This window comes from Mchenga conophoros, linkage group LG19, assembly GCF_057382185.1.
Source record: "Mchenga conophoros isolate Kocher_MC1m ecotype Shallow Benthic linkage group LG19, M_conophoros_male_GT1.1, whole genome shotgun sequence".
NCBI classification, from domain to species: Eukaryota; Metazoa; Chordata; class Actinopteri; order Cichliformes; family Cichlidae; genus Mchenga; species Mchenga conophoros.
Window position 1 is genome coordinate 23745660 of NC_140544.1, and position 14473 is coordinate 23760132.

The window sequence follows — 14473 nt, forward strand, 5'->3', positions numbered from 1 at the left end:
AATGTGTGGCCGGGCACCTCCTCCTCTTTGGAGTATGACTGAAAAACGGGGCAAGGTTGGCAAATTCTCTGTTTTTGTTCAAGTAACGTAGAGCTCTATTTAGTAGCTTCTTTCGCCTTTTAGTGCGAGTAAAACACAGATGCACAGATATGATGCAAAATGAAATTCAACACATCTGTAGCGTTTTTATTTATTGAAATAATTAAAGGGATCAGTGCAATTATATTATATAAATACAATTATATATAGTTTGCATGAGTTTTTTGTTTGAAAGACTTAAAAATATTTTAAATAATTGTTGATATTTTTTTATTATTATTTTGATGAATATCAGACAGAGAGTATACAGTACACACATGAAAATGTGTTTGTCTTCTGTTGCGATAATGACACACCAGCAAAATTTCAGCATTGATTGGGAATGTTTTGTGAAAATTAAACATGCAATGAAGACAGTAGTCATTCAGAATTGACCACTTATGCTTTAGTAATGAATCCCAATGCTGACCTCTAACCTCCATTTACTTTGCATTCCTTCAGTTTCAGACTTGTTAACCCATTCAGTCCCAACACTCTATGAGGAAGCACTTGGCGAGAGTGGGAAGGAAAACTCCCTTTTAACAGAAAGAAAAAACATTCTGTACGCTACCTAAAAATGGAAATTAGGTCTAGACAAAAGACAGATTAAAACACTTATTCATCCAAAACACACACATACAAACAACTGTATGTCCAGATGAACAGAATGAGCTTTTTGGGAAATCAGATATTCATCCACTGGGTTGTGAAACTTCAGGCTATCTTCAGGCTACCTCTGCCGTAAGTTTTACCCTTATATACAATCTAATCAAGATGTGTGAAATTCCTTTTAGTTCCTTGTCCAAATACAATCCAATCTGTACAATCCAAGTGGATGATAACAGAAAAACGATTCCCCTAAATAATTTTATCTACACATACACCATGCTCCCTTTTCTTTAAGTACAAGTGCTGTTCAGCCCTTTGCCAAGGCAGGTCTGGCCAACAGGTCCTATGTTTGACACCTATAGTCTAAATCAATCACATGACTTCTATAAAAGGTTTTAAAATGATCACAGTGACAATGTTACACTGAATATTGCACTTGAAGGGAAGTCCAATAAAGTTACAGTACTTTTGTTTCCATGCGTACTGCACTAAAGTAAGAGTGTTTCAGTGTGCATCCATCAATCATCTGTGTAAGTCCCCTTGTGCTTTCAAGCCCTGACCCGCTGAGGTACAGAATCCACAAGAGCTCTGAAGTTGTCCTGTGGTCTGTGAACTTGACTACAGACTGGACTTCTGGGGATTTTGGAGGCCAAATCAACACCTTGAACTCTTTTCCATAGCCTTCAAACCACTGTGTGGGTGCACTGCTATCAAGAAATGCTGCTGCTGTGAAGAGAAGGTGGGCAGTACATGTCAAAGCAACATCCACATGAAAGTCAGATCGCAGGATTTCCCAGTACAACATTGGCAGGAGCACAAAACTGCCTCCATTTGCTTGCCTTCTCCTCATCCTGTTACCATCGTTTGCCCAGGTAAGCAATGTATAAGCACCCTCATGTCACTCTTACTAATGACAAATGATTTGGATATTTTCATAAATAAATTTCATAAATTTCCTCCATTCACTTAACATTCATTCAGTTTTTCAGCTGTTAGTATTTATCAGCTATCTATAAAAAATGATAACATTTTTATTCACAGTAGTCACAAATAATGACTTGCTCATATACACTCTGACATAAAGACAGGAGCTAAAAACCAAACCTGCCACTGCCAAATGAATAAAAATAAAAGACAATAAAATTAAGAAAATAAAGAAAAAACAAAAGAACAGCTCGCCGTAATTATACAGACTTCAAATTTCATCCATATTTTGTGGCAGCTGGCTAATTGGTTCAGCTCTTCAGCTTTAATAGGATATGAAGAAACTCACATTTTGTCTGTTATATGTGTCTGACCAGAAATATTCAATAAAAAAAAAAAACTCAGGATAGCAATAGTTGTTACTGGAAATGAGCTTAAAATGCTTCATGGTTCTGTATGTGAGCTGTATACTCCCTTGGGTTTTAGCATGGCTATTAACAATAAAAAGAAATAAGTGCTTTTATACTAAAACTCTATATTTTGTATTTATTTTTATTTAACTAGGATAGTGTAACTACTCTATGAATTTGACAAAAGCAAACAAATGATCACAATAAACTGTGATACTGATAAATGTAGATGCTGACTTAAAAATGTGGCCTGTTGAAAAGAATGAAAGTTAAACAAACATCTTTATGCTTTCTCCCCATGTTATCATATTTATGGCAGCTCATCATAATTATGCTACAGCTTTGCATTTAATCAAAATATAACAACAATGAGTGTGGCCTAGTTAGGCTGCTGAGGGTGGGTTAAAGAAGGCACCCTAATCCACAAACTGCTGAGTGCTTTGCCGGGCTGTCTTCACTCCACTCTCACCCTGCTTCTCCACCTCCCAGAGTCACCATCTCTAAAGCCCTATTCAGCAAATGCACTGCCTCTTCCTTGCAGCCATTTTGGACTAACAGTAACCATGGAGATGTGGGTCATGCAGCTCTAGCAGAGAGAGGAGACTTGTGGCTGCTGGTGGAGTTAGAGCACTGCAGGCTGCTGGAGCAGACAGCAGCAGAGAGCCATAAACTCTCATTATATCTGGGTCACTGGGATGCTCCCGCTGCAAGGAGCAGACAAGACACTATTATGCAAGAAGAGGGATAAGAGAAGTTTTGGGCACATGGTCTTATAGTAACAGGGGATGTCTGTTTACTGAGTGGGGCGTATGTCAGTAGGGTGCCATGATGACATAAGGTGAGACCAGCTGAGTGATGCTTAGTCAACCCAGCCTTCAGAACATACTGTTGTTTGGAGGGCTTGCATTCATTTACAAGCTGTGATGAACAGTTTTAGGGCTCTTTGTTGCAGCCAAATTAGGCTAAAGTGTAAGCCGTGTTTTCTATAAAATATTACACATATGTAAAAAATATACATGATTGCTGTGTTGCACACAATCGCCGTTATCATGCACTTAGAAATTAGACAAAACAAAATATTTACCGGTACAGAGAACAGACGTTTTTCAGTGCAAATCAGTGGCCATGTTTATGTGCAAGCAAATATTTTGCACTTTTCCAGGGGAGAATCATCAGATATGTCTAATCTAAACCTTATGCTCAATATAAACCAAAACATGGAACATCAAGTTTCTGGGAAAAGAAAAGAAAAGAAAAAACAAGTTGTAAGCCATGTTGTTGTGTCTCTCCTATTGTCCGTGCCCCCCCTCCTCCCCGCCAGCCACTCCATGACCTCCCCACTCTTTGGGATTTCGGACTTTTGATTGGTGGAGACCGGATTGCTTTGTCGTCATAGCCCCATTGCCCATTCATCAGCGGACTTGGGCGTTGTACTCCGCATCTCATTTGCGGCGGGGCCAATTTCTCCATTAAGGAACTCCGTTCGGGGAAAAAAAATCGAAAGAATTCGCGTCTTTCGCACCTTAGCTACTTTTTCCTTGTGCAAGCGCTCGCACGTCCCTTTGTGGTCATCGTGATTCCGTGCTGATTCCTCGGTTGCAGAAGGGGGAGTCGACTTTTGACTTGATTTTTCTGGGGAGGAAGCTTGCGGTCTTTGTTCATTCATTTCATCGGTTGGGTCCCTTTGTTGGAACAAAAGCATGGGAGCACAAATCTCCAAAACCGCTGGAAAAGAGGAAGCCGCCGTGGAACAGCCAGCAGAAGGTGCAGCCGTTGCAGCAAAAACGAACGGACAGGTAGTTTTGTGGGCTTTTTTTGTTGTTGAAAAGAATGATTCAGATCTTAATTGCGCACGCGGAATTTTGCCTCAATTTAGCAATGTGTTGCGTCAATGGTGTGCTCAATGTTCCCTGTAGCGCATCTCCACGCTCACCGGCTTTCAGGGAAAGTGGCCACATGTAGGCCTGCACGTTTTTCACCGGCAAATGCACAGTTTCAGGTTATTTTCTCTAACGCATTTAAACTATATATTAAAACTTTTAAGTGAAATCATTTAAATTGATACACAAATGTATATATTTTTTTAATTCATCCTACAAAAAAAATGCCTGAATGTTGCTGCACAACTATTCCAGTGAGTGATGATCGCAGAATTATTTAAAAATCGTTTTCTTTTTAAATTGTTTGTAAAATAATCGCAGCTGTTCTGCGGCTCCTGTGTCTAAACATTGCGCCTGTGCTTATTCATTTGGTTGAAATGTGTGCAGCAGGGGTTTGTGGCCGCTCTCAATGTGGCATGGCCATTTTAAAAAACGGTACCACGCCTTTGTTGCCAGATTGACGAAATGAGCCACGGTTTTTTTTTTTCTTTCTTTTTTTTGTTGCAGACACGGGCCGCAGAATCCGCAAACTATAAAAAGCAGAAAAGAGTAGGATGAGCTAAGTGCATGAAATTTTTAAAAATGGTGCACATTGGTGGACTACACGGGGCATTTAAAGGAAGGGATGAGATGATGGGGGGGGGGGGTTGCGAATTCCTATGTTGTTTCCACTGGCTTCAATCTGAACGCCACCTCGTGGATCCCGGTTGTACTACCGTCTAAGCAACTAGCCTACTGCTGTAAGCCACAGATCTGTCGTCACTCTCCTGGTAACAGATGTTGTTGCAGTTTAAGGAGCTTTTTCTTATTGGTTACTGCTAGTCTGTGAGTATAATTAAATATCACAGGACACCAGGCTTTGCAGGGGATAGCCCTGCACACACTTATGAGTGTGTTTGACCTAATGAACTTAAATAAGTGCATGTTCAGTAATTTCATTTTTATTCTGTTTTCTTCCAGGAAAATGGCCATGCCAAGACCAATGGGGATACCTCTCCTGCTACAGAGGAAGTCAACAAAGCCGAAGTGCAGGCCAATGGAAGCACTCCTACTGAGGAGGCACCAAAAGAAGAAGGTGAAAAGGTAGAGGGTGCCGAAGCCAGTGGAGAGAAGGAGCCTGCCGCCACAAATGGAGAAGCTTCTGCCAAACCTGAGGAAGGCACTCCGTCTACTAGCGAGGATGGCAAGCAGAAGAAAAAGCGTTTCTCTTTCAAGAAACCGTCCTTCAAGCTCAGTGGCTTCTCTTTCAAGAAGACCAAGAAAGAGTCCGAAGAGGCGACAGAGGACGGTGCGGGAGCAGCAGCAGAACCAGCCGAAGGGGAGAAGGCGACATCTGAGGCACCTACTGAAGAGGCCAAGCCAGATGAGGCCGGCGAGGAAGCCAAGGAAGCTGCAGCTGAGGAGCCAAAGGCCGAGGAGGGGAAGGCAGAGGAAACCGCAGGAGAGGAAAAGCCAGCTGAAGCTTCACCTACTGAGCCAGAAACGGCAGCCAGTCCAGAAGCCGCTGCTGCCGCCGAGTAATCCTGCTGAACCAGACAACAGAATGAAGGAGACAATGTAGCCCATCTGAAGGAATGCGAGGACTTTGTCTAAAACCAGGGATTTTTTTTTGTTTTTGTTTTTTTTGCTTTAGTGTTTGTTTACTACTCTGCAACCATCTCATCCATAACTGCAATGTCCCTGGCAGTGATGGACAGGAGGTGTAATGGAGAGTGTGCTGCTTCCTCACTGCTTATTGGTGCTTGCATTTGTGATATGGGTGAGTGTGAGAGTGCAAATGTGAGTGGGAATATTTTACTTTTTTTTTCCCCCTATTTTTTTTTTTTTTTTTTTTTTTCTTTTCTACATGAAACCGTGACTGTCAACACGTTGCTGAATTTGACACATATTTAATCAAAAGTGTTTGGTGCTGGGCAATTGGATGTAGCAGCTAAAGCTGTGTCTGCAAGATCTGACACATTGTGGTATTTAAAGGGAAAGTCCAAGTCTTAAATGTTGTCATTGCAGTGCACAGTTGTTTACAACTCTTGAAGCTCAACACTCCTGTGAACACAAACCATTCCTGAATGAACTAGATTTAGTCAACTGTTAAAACAGTAGGTGCTCATCACTTTCCATTAGATTCCACTGTTTCCAAACTCTGTAGTAATGCACGTTGTATAGACTTTGATATTACTGGTTTTATGACTGAGATGTACCTAAATGACTGAAGTTTTTAACAGATTACCCATTGTAAATGAAGTTTTCTTGTTTTTTCACCATTTGTAAGATTGAATAAAATTGGGAGATGTTTTAAGCAAGTTTCGCATCAAGCTGTGATGACTACAATGCCTACAATACCTAAAAATCTACACAAGAAAGCACATAAATCTGTGGTTGGGGGTACTGTCTTTAAACAGCATTGGGGTTTTTTTTTTGGTTTTTTTCTCTTTTTGTTTTGTATATGAAACTCACCTTATTCAACATGAAATGTAACAATATCTGCAAACTGGTATTAAGGTGTTCAGTTTATTATATGTGAGTACTGCTGAAGAATAAAGCAACAAAATGTGGATTGGCACTCTTGAGCTCCTTTATTTATGTTTAAAAAGCATAAAAACACCACTGCTGCCCTTTTATAATACCCATCATAAATCTGGAGAGAGAGTGGGAGAGTTTAGACTGGTATTCAGAGCTGAGGTCGGCTGCTGTAGCCACAGATATACAGATTCTTTGTTTCACAGCACCATCGTGTGGTGCACTGAAAGATTTCACACATACAGAAGGCTTTTTTTTTTTTTTTTCTTTTTTGTTAATGCAATGAGTTGTATTTAGGATTCTAAGTATTTGTCTGCTAAATCCAAACTGTAAGCTAGTTCCTCAGGAGAGGGGTCTAGATCTGCCCCCTATCCTACTTTTAGAAGCCTTGAGGGGAATGATTTTCAATTCAACTCAGTTCAATAAAACTTTATTGATCCTGAAGGTTGACCCGAAGGAAATTAGGTTAAGGCTGCTGACCTTTTGCCAGTGCCATCTTACCCTTCCGACCATACATACATTACACAACATCAACATAAACTAAATTTGACAAAAGTCTTTGAGGTAATACTCCAAGATGTTAGAAGAAAACTGCAGTCCTTGTAATGAAGAGGCGACGGTCACTTATTTAAATATTCACCTCATTTACTAAATTAGAGCAAAAGTAATGATAAATTAGCTGGTGAAGTTGGCCTTTGAGGACCTTGTTGCGTTTAAGACAGGCACATTTCTTTCCCTAAAACAAACTTAATCTGGAGTGAACCTAAAGTGAGATATGATTGCTGCCCAATAGTATTTTTAGTGATTTACCAATGAAGGAACTACACAACATAATTGTGCCACATGATTCAGGGTCAGTGGCGTTGCATCCGAACTCAGAGTTTCTGGTTTTGGACCATAAATGATAGTGTTTGAAACAAACATTTTTACGACGTCTGGAGGTTTAGTGTCTTTCGCAAACAGCATAGACTGAATTGATGCCTGTGCGAGATTCCTTCCATGAAACCCCATAAACACCAGAATGTTTTTAAGAGTGGAGGAGAAAGCAAAACACTCCTGCAGGGTGTTTTTTTGGCAGCACACAGCTCTACCCGTGCACATTTCAAACCCTCTATTTCCTTTGCACCCACTCTAACCTTGGACACCGTAGCTCTGGCCACCGCAAAAAGAGTGTGTTTTACACATAATACTTCTATTTCTGCTTCTTAAACTGCTTGTCCATTTTGGTCAGGTTGTTGAGAGACGTGCTGCTTCTTGTAACACCCAGTGTTCCTCACATGCTGCCATACACACATCTCTCTGCATCCTACTCAAGAACATCTGGTTCCTCTTTGCGTTGCTTCTTTCTTTCCAAACAGATGCACAACTGTATAGATAGACATACAAGGTGAACCTACTAACAAAAATATATCAAAGTAAATTATTCTTCGTAGTCTCAGCAGATAATTTTAGAGTGCGGCTTGTGGAGTCAGCCAGAGGCAGCTCTCCATCTGCGCTGTCCCACCTCATTGCAACAACCACAGGCCATCTCCAAATGGAAGTACCCTCAGATGGCAATCCCCAGCAGTTTACTTCAGCCAGCTTCCTCTCTTTTCTTTCCCTTGGGCCCCTCACCTAACCACTGTCACGCTCTTTCCCCCAAGCGAGATCAAACAGCTGCCTCCCTGCCAAAGGACCATCCCTGTCCCTCATTCCACACCCAAACTATATTCAGCACTCTCATATTGAGGCTTGCATGGTAGAGTAGCCTTTGTAAACTTTGGCTGCCAAGCAGGCAACTGGTAGCCATCATGTGGAGAGAGATTTTTTATTTAATCTATTTTAGCCTCTGTTTAGGACCATGTACTGCACTGAAGTATGTGTGAATTTTAAGCACTTTTTAAACACATATACTGACTACAAGCTGGTTAAATTGATATGATCAATGGCAAATTTGTGAGAGAATCTCAACTTCAAGGGTAGACTAAATTAGCAATGGTTGGTCTTACATAATAATAATTACTATTATTGCCTAAGAGTTAAGACTGTGTTGAAGAATAAAGGTGGTCATACCATATATTGACTTTTAAGCTTGTTAGAAATGTTCAAACTCTGTTTTCCCCTTATAAACTGTATATCCATGTATGTTTGCACATGTCTGCTGCACCTATTTCCCATTTTCTCAGCAAAATATAGAGAAATGAGGGGCGGCTTTTGCACAGTGCTGCATGTAGTTAATACTGTGCACAGGATACCAATTTATGGTGATACATTTAACAAAATGACCACAAATGAATAGAAATACATCATTATGTACATTATATATAATTATATAAGTTACATTACACTGAGGACAGTAAGTCCAACAGTAACGTTGGTAGGAAGATCCATTTTATAGTTCACATTTGTCAGCCAAAATTTTGCTTACAAAACCCATATGAGTGCTTAAAATTAAAACGTCTTGTTACTAACAAATAATGGCATGGTAGTCCAGTGCTTGGTTTGAACCTGCTGGGTGATTAGAGCCTCGCTGTGGATTGTTCATCTTATCCCTGTGTCTCTGTGGGCATACCTGTCCATGGTACGCCCCGCCTTTCTGTGGTAGTCAGCTGGAATAAGCTTCCATTAAGTAGATGAATGCATGTTGCTGACTTAAGATGCTTCATCTTAGGTAACTTTAGTATTAATAATATTTATATTAAATTACTTTTGTATTTTTTCACAATAACTTAATCTTGTGTTGAACCTGTCACAGATCACAATTATAACTTGATTTCTTGTTTTAATTTATGAATCTGCAGGAAAACTAAATTGGATTAGGGTTTTATTTTTTTACAGAACTCAACCAGTGCTCACAAAATACTCAAAGTGAGTTGACTCTTATGACTGTGTGTCTTCTTAAGCAGTTTTTGTGTTGTTTTATGTGCCTCTAACTGAGTTCTTTTTTAGTTTTCAAATTAAATGAGCTGCTAAATAAAAAAAAAACTTCTGATACAGAACATTCATTAAGACATCATTTATTTTGGTCATTATGGTTTACATGACACAATGTATGTCCAGGGATACAACGATGTTGCTGTTAAAACAGTTTGTGTTTCCATGACAGCATTTTGGTGACTTATTTCGTCATAACGGTCAATTTGACCATTACCATTTCACAATATATTCAAGTCACATTTAGTACAACAGGTTGCACAGAAAAAAGTATTAGGGTACTTTTAATAAGATTATTGGTAACCCAAACAAAAAAACTGAAAGAAAAAAAAAAACAAGGTTGTATAAAAACAAACAAAAGCAGACAAACACTAAATTAAGAGTCACCAGTTGAAGTCAGTAAAAGGAACAGAATGGAAAAGAAAAAGTCAGGACATAACACAGTTTAACATCTCAATTTCACATGCTGTCTCCATTAAAATCTCACTGGTAACATTGTGGATTGCTTACCCCACCCCTGATCACCTGTGTTCATAAATTAGTTTTCCTTCTTCTAAGCACCTATTTCTTGTAGTTTTCAAGTCGAGATGCAACTATTTCTCAAAAATGGTGAACTGCCTGTCTGTTAGGTTGAGGAAAAACGAACAGGGAGTTTAGTTTGAGAAATGGCAAATTTAGTTGGTTGGCTTTCGGAAACTACTGAATCAACGTATCACGTTGAAGCGATGAGGAACCCAGAGAAAGAGCAGTGGACATTCTCTGCAGCAAAGACGCCATTGGCCTCATCGTCAGGGATCTGGACGTAAACTGTATCCTGCTCATCGAGCAAGAGGACAGCACTACCAGACATCTGGTCAAGGAAACCCTTGTTGTACTCATCATAAGTGAACATAACAGGCTGGCCATTCTTGTACAGAGCCACCAGGGCATGAGCTCCATTGACATGGATGCTATAAGAGAAGAAGTACACTCCAGGAACCTGGCAAGTGAAAATGCCTGACTCAGGGTCATAGTGATTCTCAGCATTATACACTATGTGGTCAAATTTAATGGGGCTGCCAGCAGGAGGGTAGGGGGTGGTCAGAGCTGCAGTGAAAGCAGACATGGGGGACTTCACCATAATCTCGCTCACTTCCATGCCCTTGCCCTTCTCAAATGCAACCTCACCTGGAGGGCCAGGGGGACCAGGAGGGCCAGCTGGGCCAGGTTCTCCATCAGAGCCGGGCTCACCAGGTTGACCAGGAGGACCCTCAGGTCCAGTGAGACCCTTAGCAGCCAAACCAGCGGGGCCAGGGGCACCAGGGAGACCTGGGTGTCCCTTGAGGCCTGGAGCACCAGCGGGACCTTGAGGCCCAGTAGGTCCTCTTGAACCTGGTGCACCATCTGATCCAGAGGGACCTTGCTCACCTGGGCGACCAGGATGACCTTTGGGTCCAGCAGGGCCTGGGATACCTGGGGCTCCTGGGGTACCTGGGGCACCTCCATTTCCTTTTTCACCTGTGGGTCCAGTTTCCCCTCTGGCCCCAGCAGGACCAGCTGGTCCTGGGTAACCCTGCTTACCTTGGAAACCCTGTGCTCCCTGATCTCCCTTGTTTCCCTTAGGTCCCTGAGGACCAGTTGCTCCTGTGTCACCTTTAGGGCCAACAGCACCAGGTGCACCTGTGAAACCTCTTTCACCCTGAGGTCCAGTAGGACCAGTTGGGCCAGTTGCACCAGTAGCACCAGTATATCCAGTTGGACCTTGCTCACCCTTTGGGCCTGTAGCACCAGTGCTACCTGTAGCTCCCCTTTCTCCTTTCTCTCCATTTGCACCTGGCTTTCCATATCCAGGCACTCCAGGGGCACCAGTGGATCCAGTAGGTCCCTGGTTGCCTTTAGGGCCACTTGGACCAGGCAGACCGGGGGCACCATTCTCACCTGGTTTACCTGGAATACCAACACCTGGGGCACCGGTGTGTCCTTTAGGTCCCTGAGGTCCCATGGGACCAGGGGCACCATCGCTACCTGGGCTACCTGATTTTCCTGGCTCACCTGGGGAACCTGGTTTTCCTGGCTTTCCAACTCCAGATGAACCTGTAGCTCCAGGTGGACCCATAGGCCCTTCAGGTCCTGTCTCACCCTGAGGTCCAGGTGCTCCCACCCCTCTATCACCCTTAGAACCTGGCAGTCCAGGGATACCTGGATGTCCTTTCAGACCAGGCTCTCCTCTAGGTCCCATTGCTCCAGGAAGACCTGATGGTCCAGGCTTGCCAGTAGCAGAGAGGCCAGCAGGTCCAGGGCTTCCTGGTGATCCAGGGACTCCCCTAGGTCCTTGAGGGCCAGTGGCTCCAGTATCTCCCTTCTCACCAGAGTCTCCAGGCCTGCCAGGTTTGCCAGGACCACCTGGAGATCCAGGTTTACCAGCAATGGAGCGGCCAGGAGATCCAGGGGGTCCGGAAGGTCCTTGAGGTCCAGCATAGCCTACACCATTTTCACCTGGTGGGCCAGGAGGGCCAGAAGGTCCCTCGGGGCCTGGCTCACCTGGAGGACCAGGCTCACCTGCCACTGACACCACTGTGAAGAGTTAAAGAGAAACCATCATTAGTTCCATTAGCAAACAACAAAAAAACAAAAACAAAAAACAAAAATGGACACAAAGTAACAAAGTGAAAGAAATCTCTGTGTGTATGTTCAGGATACCTTAAGTCTGTGCATAAAATTCAACCACTTATTTCAAATTAGGGTCTGTTTAGGATGTTCAGTAACTCTGACTGCATCCCATTCAAGGGACAAGTGCTGGGTCATGGATGTTCTGGCCAGCTCTCAGTGCTTAGTGTGTTTGAGTGTGCATCAGTTTTGCAGCGTTCACAAGCAATATGACTTTCAGCAATCAAATATGAGCTGAATTTTAGCTTTTAAGAAAACCTCTCTACATAATGTTCTTCATTTTTTAAAATGGCTGAAACATGATCGACTAATTGATCCAGAAGGCGGGGCATGTTTAACTCTAATGAAGCAATGGTCTAACTTGTGAGATACGCCCACATACAACTCACCTATTGATGTACAGATATTATAAGATGTTACATGCATATTTTATTTTGAAGCAACCCCTTATAAACAGATGCATGTTTAGTATTATTCTAATAATTAATTTTAATACAGAAAAAGCATAACGTAAAGAAATATGGCTGCATGTAACCTGCTGAATGACTATTTTTAATACAAAGTACAGGTTTCAGATTTTAATGAGAGCCTTATGATTTGTTTAGGAGCTACTCAAGCAAAATAAGAGGGAGCTCTTTTTTATTTGCTGCCTTAATGTGGTCACATGGGTTTGAGTGTAAAAGGCTCACTCCTTGGCTTATTCTGATTTAGTTTGGATAAAGCCAAACAGATGTTTCTACTTTTGCGTTAAACAGGCGCACCCAAACAAACCACACTGCTGGGTGACTGGACTTTAATTGTCAGTGTGAAACTAAAAATAACCCCATAACAGCTACTTTCTCAAATAGAAACAGCAATGAGCTGATGACACAAAAGCGACACTTCACATTTTGCACTGCGTTTGGGAAACACACAACCTCTCTTTTTGTGTTTGGCAAAATAATAAAAAGAAAAGAAAATCAAACGTAACTCATGTTAACAATTAAATAAATCGCTTGCTTAACAAATAGAGCGAATAACTCTGCCAGATTGTAAACAGAATTAAAGTGCCTTCCTGTGAAACGTGCGCAAAATAGAATAAAATAAAGTAATAAAACTGTTGCTAATGTGAATAACTCGGCTCACTTAGTCATAAGGGGTCGCCACAGAGAAAAGCTCCGCCTGTTCGATTCCCTTCTTAACAGGATTTTTTTTTGTCTCCTCCAGGGATCTTTTGCTTGTTTGGGGAATGTTTAAACCACTACACTACGGAGCTAGCGCTTTGGGTGAATATAAGGATACAAATATACAGGAAATGCTACAAAAACTACAGAGGGAGATTTAATCTGGTGATTTAGAGGAAAACAAAAACCTGCAAGCTCTGCTTCGTGCAAATAACCTGCAATTTCCGGCCTCATTGGAGAGGCATGCAACCTGTTGTAGCCAATCAGAGAGCAACACTGGCCCAGAGCAAGGTGGAGTTCAGCTTTCAAAGTAAAGTGCAGCTGTGCCTATCATCTGTCAGGCTGCTTACGGTACCTCTATTGGTCAAAATAGCTATCCCCCTCACTGAAGGTAAGGAAATCCTGCCATACAGTGTTGCTCAAATAAGACCAACTTTATGGAAGAAGATCTCCCATAAAGTTGATAGGCTGTTCGTGAAGCTCACAAACTGATTGAACACAGGGCGAAATGATGCGTATTCTTACCATGGCTCTTCACAGGCATCACCTTCCTCACTACGTAACCCTTTCCGTGGGCTGCTGCAGAGGCCACCACAAGGAGGAGGATGGTCGCTACACGTATGTCCATCTTGCAAGGTCAAACCTGCAATGGAGGAGGAGAAGAAGAAGAAAGTCAGTACATCTGTTTTCAAGGTATAAAAAGTGCCATCAAGCTTTAGTGTTTGTATTAGTGTGAATTTTAGAGAGCCTGAAAACTTTTCTGGTACAAGAACATGCTTTAATCTTTCTTACAGAAACAATACTAGACAACAAATAAGAACAGAAAGCACAATTTTCTATTTCCACACTTCAGGCTCATGTATTACAAATGAAGGTAAAAGGCAGCAGAAGTTGCTCTATTTTTCTCCAACCAGTCACAGGAATGACTGAAGGCCCACACAAAGCCTAGATGTTGACAGCACTCCCCTAGAGATAGAGAGGAAATTTCACATACCAGCATCCAACGAGAAGAACCAAACTCCTCAGCACCAGTGAGCTCCCGGTGCTGCTGTATATCCTTAGGGTAGGAGCACAACTGAGGATATGCTGCCCTCCAGTACAATGATGTGGGTATTTATACCATATCTACCCTGCGCATCATTAAAAAAAAAAAAAAAAAGCCCCCACCACTCAAGTACCTCCCTCCTCCAGCTAGGCTGTAATTAGCAGAAAGATCTGCCCAAAGCGGGCATGTCACATCAGGGTTCCTCCATGTCTTGAATATCCAGACACATGATTATCACTTATTTCTGTCTTCTCCTGAACTATAAAACAATAAAAAAGTATACTTTTG

General features: G+C 42.0%; 2 protein-coding genes across 2 annotated transcripts; one reads left to right on the forward strand and one right to left on the reverse strand.

Annotated features, from left to right (window-relative positions):
- Positions 1 to 3439: 3439 nt before the first annotated feature.
- Positions 3440 to 6453, forward strand: marcksb (myristoylated alanine-rich protein kinase C substrate b). The gene is made up of 2 exons (XM_085257730.1): positions 3440 to 3817; positions 4862 to 6453. The coding sequence occupies exons 1-2, from the start codon at positions 3722 to 3724 to the stop codon at positions 5420 to 5422; spliced, it is 657 nt and encodes a 218-aa protein (XP_085113856.1). The 5' UTR covers positions 3440 to 3721; the 3' UTR covers positions 5423 to 6453.
- Positions 6454 to 9398: 2945 nt separating this feature from the next.
- col10a1a (collagen, type X, alpha 1a) lies at positions 9399 to 14242 on the reverse strand. Its single transcript, XM_085257521.1, has 3 exons — positions 14135 to 14242; positions 13666 to 13783; positions 9399 to 11884 (listed from the first exon to the last, which is right to left on the reverse strand). Exons 2-3 carry the CDS (start codon positions 13766 to 13768, stop codon positions 10044 to 10046), a joined length of 1944 nt encoding a protein of 647 aa, XP_085113647.1. The 5' UTR covers positions 13769 to 13783; positions 14135 to 14242; the 3' UTR covers positions 9399 to 10043.
- Between the last annotated feature and the right edge of the window lie 231 nt (positions 14243 to 14473).

Coding starts and splice junctions, on each gene's coding strand:
- marcksb (XM_085257730.1), top strand. CDS start 3,722: ATGGGAGCACAAATCTCCAAAACCGCTGGAAAAGAGGAAGCCGCCGTG. Junction 3,818..4,861: donor CAGCAAAAACGAACGGACAG/GTAGTTTTGTGG, acceptor GTTTTCTTCCAG/GAAAATGGCCATGCCAAGAC.
- col10a1a (XM_085257521.1), bottom strand. CDS start 13,768: ATGGACATACGTGTAGCGACCATCCTCCTCCTTGTGGTGGCCTCTGCA. Junction 11,885..13,665: donor GATGCCTGTGAAGAGCCATG/GTAAGAATACGC, acceptor AACTCTTCACAG/TGGTGTCAGTGGCAGGTGAG.